Source organism: Gymnoscopelus braueri (assembly GCF_963280865.1).
Source record: "Gymnoscopelus braueri genome assembly, chromosome: 14".
Taxonomy (NCBI): domain Eukaryota; kingdom Metazoa; phylum Chordata; class Actinopteri; order Myctophiformes; family Myctophidae; genus Gymnoscopelus; species Gymnoscopelus braueri.
In genome coordinates, this window is record NC_137619.1 from 18056563 (window position 1) to 18073863 (window position 17301).

General features: G+C 37.8%; 2 protein-coding genes across 2 annotated transcripts in view; one reads left to right on the forward strand and one right to left on the reverse strand.

Moving 5' to 3' along the window:
* Nucleotides 1-6541: 6541 nt before the first annotated feature.
* On the forward strand, nt 6542-9057 carry nkx6.2 (NK6 homeobox 2; the record flags this gene model as incomplete). The annotated part of the gene is made up of 3 exons (XM_080449803.1): nt 6542-7064; nt 8012-8184; nt 8806-9057. Exons 1-3 carry the CDS (start codon nt 6617-6619, stop codon nt 9055-9057), a joined length of 873 nt encoding a protein of 290 aa, XP_080305929.1. The 5' UTR covers nt 6542-6616.
* Nucleotides 9058-14930: 5873 nt separating this feature from the next.
* inpp5a (inositol polyphosphate-5-phosphatase A) overlaps nt 14931-17301 on the reverse strand; it is a 123362-nt gene continuing 120991 nt past the window's right edge. The window contains exons 14-16 of the mRNA XM_080450381.1: nt 17121-17189; nt 15827-15914; nt 14931-15138 (exon numbers count right to left, since the gene is read on the reverse strand). Of these exons, the coding sequence (XP_080306507.1) occupies nt 15834-15914; nt 17121-17189 (150 nt within the window). The 3' untranslated portion in view covers nt 14931-15138; nt 15827-15833. The remainder of the gene's footprint in view (nt 15139-15826; nt 15915-17120; nt 17190-17301) is intronic.

The following is a 17301-nucleotide window of genomic DNA, read 5'->3' on the forward strand; positions in this document are numbered from 1 at the left end:
AGTTGGTGTAACGTCAGACCACATTATTCAGGGCATTCAAGGCATCAAAGGCATTACTTATTGTAACTGTTCATCCCTAGTGAGGACAAAACAAATAGTCACAATAGTGTCAATGGCCAAAAAAATTAATAGTGACAATGTAAAAAAAAGTGCTCATTCAAAATGTATTGAATGAGGTCTCCCATGCTTATACCATCAGTTAAACCACTATTTTTACAACATAAAATCATAGCATATCAATCATAAAATCATAAAATCATTCTACCAGTGACTACTATGCAACAGTGTAGGCTAGGCCTATTTTAGTAGTTTTATAATGGAAAAAGAGAGATCCTGCACACTGTCTTCACTTAAAAAAACCTGATGAAGGTCAGTGCGACCGAAACGTCGTTTGCATTAAACTTTTTTGCTGTAAGTGAAGACTGTGTGCGGGTTCTCTCTTTTTCACGGTCGCATGCATTAACTGCCTCCTCATACAGGCACCTGTCCTGAAGTAGGTGTGCAAAGGACCTTTTGTAACTAAGTTGTTTTTGTTTTATAATGAACAGTGCCTGGACCCGTGGAACAGACTTCTTTACATAAAGTGGGACTGATTGTTGTAGGACCACATGTTGTGATTCTATTGACCACCCTGCTGCTCATGCTGTGTCTAAACAGGTCTTCCAAAAGTGAGTAGGCTACTACTAGATGGATGACTGGATTACATTACAATCACTGAGAAACTCAAAGATACTAAATGCCATGGCAATGCAATTTGCCATGGTATTACTTTTGATTAGAAGCACAAAAACAACTTCTGCTTGTGGTGATGCAGACTATATTGCCCTCCATCTATTCTTCAATGTGACTGTAGTAGATTCCATCTTGTTTAGTTTTTCATGCTGTTAAATGTTTATCTTTTTCATCTATAGCCCCATTCCATCTTAAGGAACCATTCGGGGCTCACCTGCAGACCAGAGGACCAATCAAAGTGGGGCTCCAGATGACATGGACTACCTGCTACAGGACGGTCAGTCTTTGAACCATAGGCCTATGTATGGTTCTTCACTCAAAGGCTGTAATCTGAACATCAATTAATTAATCAATTAATTAATCTTCAACCAACTAACATTCAACTTGAATCTCTTAATCCATTAAACTATAAATCATCTTTTTGGATGTTCATTTAAAGTCTGTCAGTTCAACTAATTTGATCACTTCAACGCTTATTTGTTTATCTTTAGACGTCACAAGCTTCTGAAACAATCTGCTGACTATGGAAAATGGTACTGTATAAACTGTTTAATTATTCTCATACTGTTTTACAAGTTGAATGTTCAATGACGGTGTGTCGGTGTCCTGTCTTAACTTTGTCACTTTGTTTTAGGAGATATGTACAGTTTGGACAGATGTGGTCAATTGGATCTTCACCAATAAGTAAATGTTGGGTGATAATTTTATACCAAAATCTGGTAAATTATTCCAAAATAGAAAATAACTGCTGTATACATGACTTGTAGCTAGTGGGCTAAACATGGAACACCACAGTCTTTTAAGTAATGTTATGAATGTTCCAGATTTCAGTAAAATGCACAAATGAATGGATATTCTGTTAAATATGTTTTATGCAAATGTTTTAGCCTGTCTGTAGCACTTTGAGATAACAAGTTAAGTGCATTATTATTATTATTATTATTATTATTATTATTATTATTATTAGTAGTAGTAGTAGTAGTAGTAGTAGTAGTAGTACTACAAATTGGTACATTTTTTATCTGTTGTCTGAAAGCTACTTGCATTTATTTAAAATAAATTATGACATATCTTTTCTGAAAAACAAACTAATAAATAAAAACATTTGGAGGTAAGAGGTTAACGCCATGAATGTATCGTGCCCACATGAGAAGAAGAAGAAGAAGAAGAAGAAGAAGAAGAAGAAGAAGAAGAAGAAGAAGAAGAAGAAGAAGAAGAAGAAGAAGAAGAAGAAGAAGAAGAGCTATACATACTGGGCCCATACATGGCTCAAAATAAAGCCAATAGGCATTGCTATAGCATATTATCGTCAATAGGCCCAATATGCCATGGTTACTGACATTGGGTTTTCCCTACATTCATTCAAAAATAAATGAGCTCTAAAGCACAAACAGACTGTCCAGTGAAGAGCTTAGAATCAAAACAGGGACCAAAGCATGGATGGGTTTAGTCTTAGAACCAACCTCCAACCGTACCTCATAGCTACAAATTGCAAATAAAGTATGATCAATCAAAAAACCATCACAGACATTAGGCCAGTGGTTCTCAAACTTTGTCAAGGACCCCTGAATTAATGTGTATTTGGCCACAGACCCCCATCTGCCAAGGACCCCATACAAGATTTGTGGTGTTAAAAAAAAATCAAAAAATATATATATTCAAACATTTTAAAGAATGTCAAGATTTTTTTTTAAATAGCTGATCTATATAGGGCCATAGGGGTCCCCGGACCCCACTTTGAGAACCCCTGCATTAGATCACGGACCACCATAACTCTGAGAGTGTACAAATGGAACCAAATGGACCGTAAGGCTCCATTTGGTTCCATTTGTATACACATAATACACACTCTCAGAGTTACAGCCACAAAATGGTCCATTTGGTTCCTAACTATCCATCATTTATTCTGGGGACCCCCCAGAAGCCCCTCAAGCCTCAAGGACCCCTGGGGGTCCCCGGACCTCACTTTGAGAACCACCGCATTTTTAGGCTGCCCGCGTGTAGCCTAACCTAATTTACCCTTGCTGTAATTGTATGCTTTTGCCAACAGATGGTGCTCTTGTCCAAATGATGTACGCCTACCCATGAATCACATTCAGCCATACGTTTTAAGAAGGCAGGCACAGGCAGGCCTAACCAATCTTGTCAGTTTACCTCTAAAACGGTCAGATCTCAATAAAAAAGAATTACAGGTAGGTTAGTGGATACTACTCACAATTGTTCTAGATTATAAAAGGAGAATAAAGTTAATGTGACTGTTACTAAATACTATACTGGTCGCATTGAGTGGAAGCTGTCAAAAAGCCATTTGACCACAATGGTGTAAAAGTGTTTAATTTGTTTGCCATTGCAGATTGATTTATTTGCAGACTCTATTAATAATTAGCCAATTGCTTTATCACGGCATAATGATGAGGAAACAGTGTTTTCTGATTGGAAATGATGCCACGGTGACTCTGACCAGGTCTCATGACTTTTAACAACCGTCTTTTTGTTCACAACTTCGGCCGGAACAGACCGGGGCAACGACACACCTATCTTCTCTGTTACTGTATAATGCAGTGGTTCTAAACCTGTGGGTCAGGACCCCCAGAGTCCCATATTACTTTTTTATGACAGTAAAGTGAAAATTTAAGGACTAAGCTATACCTAATGCGTTAAAAAAAAAGGGGGGGGGGGGAATTAAATGAAATGAATAAATACCATTACTGCATCAAAGGTATAGGTTAATCGACAAACTATTCTATAAAACTGGTCAAACATTGTCCAACTTGTCAAGTAATATAAGAGAGGCAAAAAAAATGTATTTCTGATCTACACAAGCCTATAATACCTCGCAAGGGAGGCCTTGTGAGCTTGTTGATCCGCTATATTCACAATATTTATCTGTGGAACAGACAGAGTCACTGTCAAACTAAATGCCTCAACTCCTACAATTCCAAGTGCTTGCCAGGGTGGGGGGTCCCCAAATATTATTTTGGGGGGTCACGGCCTGAAAAGGTTTAGAACCACTGGTATAATGTATCATAGTGTCAAGGTCAGAATCAGATACCTTGCTTATTAAGCTATTTTTTATTTCAATCTGTAAATGTGCGCTGTCCATGGGCCAGTATTCAAAATCATAAATTATATGCTTCCAACAAAATAGCATTGCATTATGTTTGATGGCTTTCAAAATCTGAATAAAGATTTAGTGGATAATTGATTACCATTGGTTTTCACTTTTTGTATATTTATTGTCTGAACTGAAATTTACACAAAACACAAGGCAATAAATTAACACACCTGATGGAAATAAAAATTGTCCTTAAAATATTAAAAAGAAAATATGATTAGACTTTTAATTGTATCTAAACCAATAGGCTATTAGGTGTGACTTATTTACCAAAGATCTGTCTACAGTGAGTAATTTGATTAATTACATCAGTGAGTGAATAATTGAATGCAATTGTTTTTACATTTGTATAATTTTTCGTCACAAACTTCTTCCAACTTTTTTTCACGGCAAATTTGAGTTGAACAGTTTAACCAAGTAAAGTAAACTGTATGTAAATTGTTTGCGAGATTCTAATGAATCATCATGTTCAATTGAAAAACGATGGGTTTAAAATGACAGAAATTTGGTGACTGCTACATGGGCCACAGAAAATGTGCCAGTCATCTAAAGTCGTGATTATAAAATGTGTGTGTGTGTGTGTGTATATATATATATATATATATATATATATATATATATATATATATATATATATATATATATATATATATATATATATATATATATAGCTAACTATGAGGAGTTATGATTTTCCAGTTAAGAAAGACGTTTTAGAACATGATCCCAGAATGAGACAATTAAATAATCCATTAGGAGGATGTAAACATAATGCATATAGATATGCCTACATAAATTGACAGGAAATATTTCCGTTTGTGGGGGCATGGGGGCTGGGGGCGGTGTGATATACACCACTTTACTTTAAACAGATGATGCAGACAAAAATTGTGAATCTCATTTTTTTAAATCAACATCATTTCTTCCGCCCTTATCAAATGGGCAACAAGGTGCATTTGCTGGAGCCTTTCAGATGCTAAGGTGGTCATATTTCATTCTTACAACGTCCTCACATCTCCATAAAATATGAACACTGTGGCTGCATGGCTACTACAGCACTCAATTTGATGACGTCTGGTGCCAAGCGCTTCCCTTGGACTTTAGTTTGGCCATAATACGGCAGACTGGACCAGTGGTTCTCAACCTTCTCAGGCCGCGACCCCCCAAAAATAATCATATTTGAACTGGGGACCCCCACCCTGACAAGCACTTGGAATGTAGGAGTTGAGGCATTACATTTTGTTTGACTTTGACACCTCATGTTGCGACTTTCACAATTTTTTTGCCTCTTTTTTATTATTTGACAATTTGGCCAATGTTTGACCAATTTCTATAGTATAGTTTGTTGATTACTTTTGATGCATTAATGGTCTTTTTCTTTTCTTTCTTTTGAGGAATTAAAAAGGTCTTAAAAGTCCTTAAATTGTCACTTCACTGTCATCTGGAGACCCCCCCCCCCATGAAATCATGTGGGGACCCCGACCCACAGGTTGAGAACCACTGCCCACTAGGCTATACCACGATAAACGAGGAGAGCGATTATTTCACTCTTTTAAAAAAATGAAACCGTCATGGATTATTTTTCCTCTAGCCTAATGAACAAAGCATAGTTTTAGTCAGATGCGTGACATAAAAAGTGGATTTGCTTTTTATCCGATTATTTCTCTGCTGCAGAGGAATAATATATCAATAGACTACACAATCTAATAAAAATGTAGCAGACGAGAAAAAAAAGTGTAAGCAATTGCCCTTCCAATTATTTTATGAGGCCGCACGCCCATAACAAAATCCACAGAATATGGTCATCGTATAGGCTATTCCAACAACTGGTTCAAAAGTTGTCATAAGTCGTCCGAGGTATATGCTATAGGTTAGAATATATAAGGAAAGAAGGAGCCAAATACAATATTGATAGTATTAGACTAAGAATTTTGACATGAAAAAGTGATCAGATATATCGTTTTAAAAGTAGTAATTCTATGGTGCAGCCTACTAATTCCTCATATTTAGGCTATACAGTCGTCTCCACTAAATAACCTAACGGTAATAGGGTTGGTGTTCTTTGAAATGCGCAATCTTATCTGTTGTTATCTCCATCAATTCGCTGGAAACAATGCTATCATCCTTCACCCTGGCCGTGCGGGTATCGAGTTTAATATACTTACATTGTCAGCGGTAATGGGCTATAATGTAAATATATCTTTTTGTCAGATCTTGAAACAATGATTTCTAGCGGTATGCGACGCATCATTAATAGCAGCACAATACGATCTTAATAGAGTGTGTCTTTTGTCCGAGGGACGCGCATGCAAAGCGGTCGCCTCTATGCCCTCCAATCAGGGCGCCGCTTCACTCAACGTTATCCAATGGGAGATATGCAGCCTGCAGGTGGCTGCGCTGTTATCAGTGCATCCTGCTTCACTCACACCACAGCGCCAGTCAATTTACCAAGAAAGCCGACCCTTATGGTCACCATCAAAAGCACTAAAAAGCATCATCAGATCGTCCGACTTCCGAGTGGATTCCTGCTGTGGACGCACTCACACGGAGACGCTTTTTGATCGAACGCAACACTTTCCCAAGAGAGAAGTTTTCCCTGCGGTTTTTCTCTCAACTTCAGCATTTTAAAGTGCGCTATACTTTCCACGGGATATTTGAAGAAAAAACGGCGAAGTGGTCCTGTAATCCTTTTTATTTCATTTTTATTTTTTCTTGTTTTGTTTTGTTTTTTTTTGTTCTCACAAAATTGGTGCAGGTCCATGCACACCAATGTTAGCGGTTGGGCAGATGGACGCTAACCGGCAGAGTGCTTTCGTCCTGGGCAGCACGCCGCTGGCAGCGTTGCACAACATGACCGAGATGAAGACGTCCCTGTTCCCCTACACGCTGCAGCAGAACCCCGCGGGCTTCAAGGCGCCGTCCTTCACCAACTTAAACTCGCAACTAAACGCACATTTGTCGCAGCTCCCCCTCGGGACCCCGCATGGAATTAGCGACATCTTGGGGAGACAGTTGACGCACGCCGGCCAGTTCCTCTCGGGCTTCCCCAGGATAAACGGCCTGGCCGCCGCCACCGCTGCGGGGATGTACTTCAACCCGGCGGCCGTGTCGCGGTATACCCCCAAACCCCTCACAGAGCTGCCGGGCAGGGCGCCCATTTTCTGGCCGGGAGTAATGCAAAGTTCTCCGTGGAGGGATCCGAGGATGTCCTGTCCATGTAAGTGTTGTTGTTCACTGTTGTGTTCTGTTCTGTTCTCTTCTCTCTGTCTGTCTCAATCAGTGGTTCCCAAACTGTTTAGCTCAAGACCCAAAAGAGAAATGAGACGTTTGCCCCGGGACTCCAAACAAGCTCACAATGCTATTTTCATTACTTCTTAAAACAAAATTAATTTAGGGAATTTCTTCAATTATTTTGTATTTTATTCATGTACTTTGTTTTCAACTAATGAAAATGTGTGCATTTTTTTTGTGGACATCTTTAGAAAATCTTTTAAAATAATAATAGTTAATGACAAAATTTAGGGAACAAAAAATAAGAAGATATTTACTCGTGACCCACAAAAATAGGTCCACGACCCACACTTGGGTCCCTACCCATGGTTTGGGAACCACTTGTCCAGATGCCCCGGGCCGGCCTGGGTTGTTGTGTCTTGTATTGTGCAATGTTTGGGGAGAAAAAAAAACAAGATTTGTGATAGATTACTTTTTTCTTGTTTTGTGTGTTGTTGACAGGCAAATAGCTTTGCATTGTTGTCTTCCTTGGTGGTTTCCCAGTTTGAATTCAATATGCAATAACCTACAGGGCAGGCTATAGGGGAGGGCGGGGTAGGTTGTGACCCTTTTTGCTTTTTACTCGATTACTAAATAAATACTCGCTCAAGAATTATGACAAAAAAATTGTAGAGTTAATAACTTGGATCTGTCTGTGAACTGTTGGTCGTGTAATTAAATCCACAGTTTCACTTTAAAAATAGTGAGCGCTATAGGTCTGAAACTTTTGGAAAACTCAGACAACACCGTGTAGTTCTGAGAAATCACATATAGCTATGTTTCCATAAGGTTACCGACGACATTAACACCACGAACTGCTAATTAAGCTGCCGTCTAAAGTGCTAATTGTTTACATGTAGCCCATAATAACCATTTTGTGTCTTATTTCTATAGCTCAAGGAAACATAATGCTGGACAAGGACGGCAAGAAGAAACATTCCAGGCCCACGTTCTCAGGGCAGCAGATCTTTGCACTGGAGAAAACTTTTGAGCAGACAAAATACCTGGCTGGTCCAGAGAGAGCCCGACTGGCCTACTCTTTAGGAATGACCGAGAGTCAAGTCAAGGTACTGTTGTGTTACTAATGTTTTATTTACTAGTTATATTATTGTAGTTCAATAGTTTTATTTGAAAAACAGTAGTAATTTATTTTATTTTACATATTTATTTTAGACAACCCCAAACAAGACATTATTATGATTATTATATTATTAATTATGATGATGGTTTTTATTATTGTTATTATTAATTATGATAATGTTTTTATAATTATTATTAATATTATCAATTATGATGATGATAGTTTTTATTATTATTATTATTATTATTATTATTATTATCAATTATGATGATGATGGTTTTTATTATTATTATTAATTATGATGATGGTTTTTATTATTGTTATTAATTATGATGATGATGGTTTTATTATAGTTATTAATATTATTCCTATTCAGTAAAATCTTCAGTATTCATTTAATTCCGAGAGTGTAGCCTACACAATTAAATTAACACTCTTTCAGTGTATTCACAATGAATATAGTGTCATTGCACTGGTTGCATTTTTCAAGTTTATTCAGAGTGGGATAACTTGCTACATTACTTGCTTTAGTGATATAATATTGGACCTGTTGTCCCAGCAACACATCTCTTAACAAGCTCTCTTTCTGTCCATTTTATTCTAACAGGTGTGGTTCCAGAACCGACGGACCAAGTGGCGCAAGAGGCACGCAGCGGAGATGGCCACGGCCAAGAAGAAGCACGACTCCGAGACGGAGAAGATGAAGGAGAGCTCGGACAACGAGGACGACGACGAGTACAACAAGCCGCTGGACCCCAACTCCGACGACGAGAAAATCACGAGACTCCTAAAAAAGCACAAGGCCACGAACTTGGGCCTGATGGTCAGTCCGTGCAGCAACAGCTCGGACACGTTGTGATGATGACATTTATGACCTTTACAGACTCCTCTGACGCTTCTAAAGCTTAACTTAACCAGGGTATCATTTTGTCCTAAAGGCGAGACAAGGCGCTGATGATGATGATGATGATGATGATGATGATGGTGGTGGTGGTGGGAGAGGAATGAATGGTTTGTGTTGTAGCCTAAAGACGAAAAATAATAATAATGTAAGTGAGATGTATATATATTTTTTACTGAGTAAGTTATGGGATACAGGATAGGTGGGCACTTGGGACATCTGGGCACCTCGATGTAAAATTGGCTATTTTGTCCAAAATGTAAAAAAATATATATATTTGAAAAGTGGTCTTAAGTAATGTAAAGTATACACGATGTGAACATGCACGGTACATCATTATCAGACTTAATTTATCCTTCAACTTCTTGTTGATGCCCCAAAATGACTGGATGTACAGGTTTTGTAGAAACATTATACCTTAATAGTCAAATGTTTAAGCATGTTCTAATCATGTATACTTTACATTACTTAAAGGGATACTTCACTTTCGGGCCGGGGACACATTTAAAAAAAATATTAAAAATAAATGAAAAAAGTTATGGAAAATTCATGGCCCCCTCACACATTAGTAGGACACTGCGTGTCGTGAGGGGGCCATGAATTTTCCATAACTTTTTTCATTTATTTTTAATATTTTTTTTAAATGTGTCCCCGGCCCGAAAGTGAAGTATCCCTTTAAGACCATTTTTCATATATATATTTTTTTTAAACATTTTGGACAAAATGGCCAATTTTACATCGAGGTGCCCAGATGTCCCTAGTGCCCACCTATCCTGTTACCAAATTATGTTGTAAACCAATGTAAAACAAGACGTGCCAGCCCTTCCTTCCCGCAATCCTGACGCGCTTAATATGCCCTTTCTCTCTCGATATACTGCTTAATTTTTTGTTATTATTGCAGAATAATGTTGCCCAATTTCTCCTCGACGTTTTACAGTTCTAAATTCAAATACCGGCACACAATGTATATATAGATGCAAAATGTTGTAAATAGTACTGTAAAAAGCTTGTTTTAACGACATCATCCCACACAATTATTTTCTTTAGGCCTATAATTCATTTGAAGGACTTTATGTTTTACCTCATCAGACCGAAATAGAAAAAAACTGGACCATCGTTTGAAAAAAGAGTATTATTGCTTCCGCCCAAGGATATAGGAAGAAAAAAAACCTTTGTATTATGAATAAATTATTTAACAAGCCTTTTAGTTTTTTTTATTATGGGTTTTTGTTTGAATGTATAGGGTTTCTGTAAATCAAAGGCGGTCAGTTTATCGCCACCAACTGAATTGTATTTCCAGTCTACAAGTACTATAGGCCCACATATCGCAATTTAGTTGAGCCTCGATGGAAGGGTGAAGGAGACAAGGAGTCCTGTCGTTTTAGAAAGCTTTGGACCATCAAAGGAATCTTATTTTGGAAATCAACAGCTTTTCACGGTTATATTGGATACAGGATGTGTGGGCACTGCAGGGACATCTGGGCACCTCGATGTAAAATTGGCTATTTTGTACAAAATGTTAAACATTTGAAAAATGGTCTTAAGTAATGTAAAGTATAGCCTATACATGATGTGAACATGCACAGTAGCCTACATCATTATCAGACTTAATTTTATCCTTCAACTTCTTGTTTATGCCCCAAAATTACTGGATATACAGGCTTTTAAGCAATTTGTAGCAATTGTAGAAATATTAGACATTGTCGAATGTTTAAGCATGATCTAGTCACGTATACTTTACACTAGGCCTACTTAAGACCATTTAAAAATATTTATATATATTTTTTACATTTTGGACAAAATTGCCAATTTTACAACAAGGTGCCCAGATGTCCCTAGTGCCCACCTATCCTGTTACCCTTTTCACATGAAGCTTGTGTTTTAGTTTAGGCCATTGGCTTCATCGCTACAAATTGTCAGCTCTGAAGGGATTTATCATGTTAGAATTTAAAGTAGGCATATTAGATATTATCTAACCATAGTAATACATTTTCTCCCAAATAAGTTACATCTGGCTAGTTCAAAGCATTTGTTTAAAGGCAGTATTTTGTGATAATGGATTATTAGAAGTTTTAACACAAGCCATCAAGCCATGTGAAACACACCTGCTCACTCACGCTCCTTTAACTGTGGGAGAAAAGAGTGCGCCCCCTATGTCGCTCACATGGAACTGTAGATGTGGAACTATGTATAACCCTATGCCAGTGGTTCTCAAAGTGGGGTCCGGGGACCCCCAGGGCTCCTTGGAGGGGTACCAGGGGTCCCCCGGCGAAATTAATTAATATAGTGTCACAATCATTTTAACCACTTTAACCATATTGTATAGTTTGACTATTCAAAAATATTTATATTTTTGAGAAATCTTGAAAATGTGTGAAAATCATATATGTATATATATTTTTTAAATTTTGAACTCAAATATTTTCTTCTGGATGTCCCTGGCACAAAATACTTTTGAGATGGGGGTCCGCAGCCAAATAGTGCATATCATTTTGGGGGTCCTTGAGATGTTTATTTTTTATTTTTTTTAGAACCACTGATAACCCTATGCCATCAATTTAACATTAGACTATTATACATCGTTGTTCTAGCTAGTTCAGAGATTTAACATTTTTAAATGAAATCATATTGCAACTATAGCTACAGTAGGCTATAACGCATTGACACATATTCGTGTCTTAAAACACTATCATTTAGGGGCTCTTGGTGTAGGAAATATGATAAATTAAACCTTGATAAAGGATGAAAAATATTTTCAACATTTTCGAAGTACACCCCATCCATCCCATATGCTTTTAATTCAAGTGTCTTCGAAATGTTGGTTCGGTCTAACTTTAAGCAGTTAAAACATCAAAAGTAGCCTAGATGTAGGCATTTTGTTGCTAGATGATGCAGTGAGTGATGAGTGCGCTTTAGACCCAAAAGAGAGAGATGTTTGCCCCGGACCCAAACGATGCAATGCGTGAGCTTGTAGATCTGCTATTTTCACTACTTCTTAAAACATTCGTTTTCTAATTTATGGGATTTCTTAGATTTTTATTTATTTGTTCAAAAAACATTTAATTTGTTTTTAATTCATGACATTTTTAGCATTTTTGGGAGATTTTATTTTTTCATATTTTGAAATGATAATTAAATACAAATGTAGGAAACAAAAAAATACATTTTGTTGCTAGATGATGCAGTGAGTGGACGTCAGGTTTTCGGAGAACATTTGACAAACATGACGATGCAGATTAACACTCCTAAACCATTCTCTTTGGTCGGGGGCGGGGCCAAGGGGCTATAGGCTACTTGTTGCAATGTCACTGAAATGTAGCCTTTTTATTTCAATTAGCTACTTGGGCTAAAGCCTGAAGAAAGCATATAGGCTGCTTTAATTTGTATGGTTACACCTGATCATATAGTGAGACAACATTAAGGACAATTTCATTTTGAAATATATAAGCTATATTAGAGGAAGGATGTTTGGTCCTATTGTGGAACAGAAAAAATGTTCAGGTTGTTATGTGTTATTTTTTTTCATGTAGCTGTGTCTCAGCAAGGTTACTCTATTGGCCAAATATATATATATATTTTAAATGTACTATTAATTAATTCATTATGTTATAGCCTATGGGGCTATATTAGGTTATATGTCGCTATAATTCTGGCCTCTACTTAATCAGGCTGTGTTGTGGAAGTCATCTCAATTGCTTGTACATGGCAGTTACAAATGAAGCTGCATATCAGGGCACATAAAACGCCTCAAACAGGCATAGGCTACCTCTTAATAGGAAGGCTGAGGGATGGTCTGAATGGCCATATGCTAATTGATAGGTCTAATCAAGGGGTTCTCAACCTGTGGGTCGGGACCCCCAGGAGGGTCCCCAGATGACAGTTAAGTGACTTTCAAGGCATTTTTTAATAACTAAAAAAGAAAAGAAAAGACCATTATTGCATCAAAAGTAATCAACAAACTATACTATACAAACTGGTAAAACATTGGAGAAAGATAGCCGATCCGCAAGCTTGTAGATCTGCTATTTTCACAATATTTATCTGTGGAACCAAAAATGTAATGCCTCAACTCCTACAATTCCAACTGCTCATCAAATATGATTATTTTGGAGGGTCAGGCCTGAAAAGGTTGAGAACCACTGGTATAATCAACAATATAATAGGCTACTAAAGGAAGACAAACAACCAATGAGTTCTAATGGTTTTATTGCTTGAGAACTGCATAACCAACAGTAAGAGGCCACGCCGCTCAAACGGGTAGAATAAAATCTCTATTTGCTTTATAAGAGGAGTGAATAAAACTGCGGCTTGTCCTATATCACATGACCAGCGGAAAAACAAGCAGTTTCTTTTTTTTTTTTTTTTGCCTACGAACCAAATCACACAGTCAAGACAACATAAATTCTGCTGCGGCAGGCACAAAATCATTTCCACTTGCAGTGATTTAGATGGAAAAATCAAGGATCAATCTAACGGCTTCACACAGTCTGTGAACTCTGTAGTGTAGTAAATTAAATCAATAAAAAGAAACGTTGGCGTTTCATCAACAGCCCTCCATAATCGCCGTTTAATGCTCTAAACGAGCGAGGAGAGCAAATTATTTGCCACGTCGCAATCAAGGCTGTCGAAGGCTACATAAAAAATTAAAAAGCAATTCTTCCTGGTCTTTCGCGCATTTAGCGTTCTCCTTTTACAATTTATAATCAACACCTTTATCCATTGGACATAAGTATGTTGTGTTAAACTCTAGACACTTCATTTCTGTGTACAATACTTGGCACCATAATGCAGTAACAAAAATAGACAAAAAAGTTTACATTTTGAGGATACCCAAGCCTATCTAAAATATCACAATCAGAACCATAATATTATCACATAGAAATAAGTTAGAGTAAGAATAATAATGAAATAATGTGTGAGACTGCTATATACGTATGAAACAATATCTTATATACTTGCATGGTCTATGGCACTGCTTAAAACATTCTTGGATAGGTTATAAATCACGTTGGCCTCTTGTAATTACTATTCAAAGGTCACTGTGGCTGTAGGAACACCCAGACAGTCACTCTGTCTCCATGCACTTCAGCATAACAATTTTGGTAAGAATTATAAATTATCTCCTTTAAAAAGTACAGTATATAAAATGAGACTCAACTGATGTCTGGCATGGCAGTGTGTATACGCACACAACACACAACTCAAAATAAAACCAAAAAGGAAAAAAAAAAGCATAATATTATAGATAAAACTGTTGGAACTAACTGAAAACATCCATCTAATCTAACAAAGGGACCACAAAGTTTGGTCAGGAAAAATATAAGGAGAAAAAAAAGACCGGCACTAAAAAAAAAACATTGACAACTCTATGTTATACTGTCCCATGTACAAATAAATCTAACAATATAGATACACAACTTTTTTTGCATTGCACTTTTCTTTTCTTTTCTTTTCTTTTTTAAAACATCTTACATTGAAGAGTAGCATCTATACGTTGAGGCATACCTAAAAAGTTGCAAATGTGGTTATCGTCTAAAGTCATGTAGTACTGATTTCAATTAGAGTTTTGGCAACAAACAAGGCTGTGACATGGAAAGAGAGAGAGAGTTGTCCGTCCTTTTTTCTTCTGGGGAATGGGGTTGCGTGGCAACGGTGAGGTCAGTGATGTGTATCTTGTCTGGAGAAAGGGGCTTCTCGGCGGCCAGTCCACATTCTCAGCAAGTGTTTTGTGGAGAGAACGATTGCCTCTTTTTTTTTTTTTGCTTTTTTTTTGTATGGATGGAGGCTGTCAGAACAACTGGTCAGCGCTGCTGAAAAGTTTGCGTAGGTTCGTGTGTGTGTGTGTGTGTGTGTGTGTGTGTGTGTGTGTGTGTGTGTGTGTGTGTGTGTGTGTGTGTGTGTGTGTGTGTGTGTGTGTGTGTGTGTGCACGCGCGTGCGTGCGTGCATGCATGTATGTGCATTGGTGTCCTGCTTCTTTCTCCTGTGTTCTCACAGAGGCGCTTCACAGAATATCTGCTCCCCTCTTTGGCACCACTTCTCTGACAACATAAAGAAATGAAGGGATTTATTCCAAAATGCAATTTATACATTCTGGTATATGAGACAATGAATAGAACTTCTAAAACAGTGTTTCCCAAACAGTGGGTCGGGACCCATTTTTGGGTCGCGGACTCATTAGGTAATATACCCTCCCCCCATTTTATTATTTCAAGAGTTTCCACACTCAAAAATCTAAAATTAAACATTTTCAGATATAAAACAAATGTCAAACACTTTTAAATTTAAAATTAAATTTGAAAATGTATGAAACTATTTTAATTTTTTCAAATTCAAATCAAAGAAATTCAGAAGTAGTGAAAATAAAACAATGTGTATTATTCTCTAGTTTGGGTCCCAGGGAGACATTTGGGTCTCGAGTTAAAAAGTTTGGGAACCATTGTTCTAAAATGTCCCTAGTTCATATGCAAAGGTCTTAAAATGTCTAGTCCAAAACATAGTTTTACTTTCTTGACAGCAATGATTTTGTCCGAGAGTAAATCCTTTTGGATTTGGCTTTGATTTATTTGGGAACCAGACATTGCAATCGCTGCACTTTACTTGGCAATGTGGACCATAACACATTTTTAAAAGCCCTTTTGGTTGAGGCCATAAAAAGCAAATAAATAAATCAAAGCAAATGAATTGAAACAATGTTAGTAATTACAATAAAAGAAAATTAATATTTACCACGACATCACTGCACCACACAACAGTTGTGCTTATTTGCATTAGGTTTACCTGCCCCCGGTGCTATTCGGAAGGACAGGAAGACAGGCTGGCAGGGGGGAAAGAGAGACAAATGATAGTTAGCAACAAGCTAACTGGGTCTAACACACACAGGCATGATCATCAGGCTGGGGGCGATGGCACATGGTGGCGATGGTGAGAACATACAAGTTGAAGGCCTTATGAATGCGCTTTGGGCAAGTGAAAGCTTATACTATAGATGTGCGGGTGCACAAACACACACTATTTGAGAGTGAGAATATATTGCACACACAGACACACGTACTTATACTCATGCACATGTTCCTGCATGCATACATACGATTGAACGCACACACTTTGTGACTCCAGCCTACGCATTAAAACCCTCAGTGTTATCTACGTATTTGTAACTCATAGTGTAAAATGTAAAGAAATGGACCCGAAAGGGTACATTTGGTTACAATTGTACGTTCAGAGTTCAATTTACACTCAGGATTTTATTGTGTATACACACACAGGTTAAACTCACATACCGGGGAGCGTGCGTTTTCTTCCCCCCACATGCTAACAACATTGGACATTTTTTAAACATAGCCAACTGTGATTTTAGCAGCAATGTGTGGGTCGGGATCGCGGAGCTGCTGCAGTGTCTTAGTGTGCCCCGGTCACCTCACAGATACACACTACCGTCCACTGCACACTAGGTAATGATGAAAGACCTGCGGGCCTTTGGCCTCCGGCGCGGCCTTAAGGCGCCTCTCTTTCAGCCCCGGGACCCTCACGTCTGACACCGTCGACTGGAGCGACCGTGTTAAACACTCTCAATACAGTCAGTCAGCATGACAGAAAACCCCCCCAACTCTGCAGGGCTCTTCTACCCTGGACGTTTAGGTCACATATGTGACACATTCACACTGTAAAGTCCTGAGTGTTCGTTTAACTCCGAGAGGTACTATAAATGCAACCAAATGCACCCTCTCTGAGTTACACATGGATAGATAAACACTGAGGATTTTATTGTGTAGTTAAACTTTAAAGCAATCAGCAAAATCTTTGTTGTAACATTAAGTCAAGATAATAATTTTGTATATTTTAGTGAGTGTTTCACTTAATAAATGGAAGTAGCTAATATTCACTTAAATCACATATGGCACAGCTATCAGTGGACACTACACCAAAACATCAACAATGTGAATAAAGAAACACACAGCCAACAAACATAGAATGAAGCAGTGAGTGCACTAGGCAACACAAACACACTGAATAAAGTTACCTTGTGGTCCCCCATGCAGACATTGGGCCCTATGTTATCATAGACTATAGACTTCTCTTCATTGTCAGGCTGTGGAAAGACAGAATACAAATGTCAGTACAGTTCTGAGAGACACATGTATCCCCATTATGTTAAAGAGATGATATACTTTTGTTAAAACTAGTGTTAAAGAACTATATAT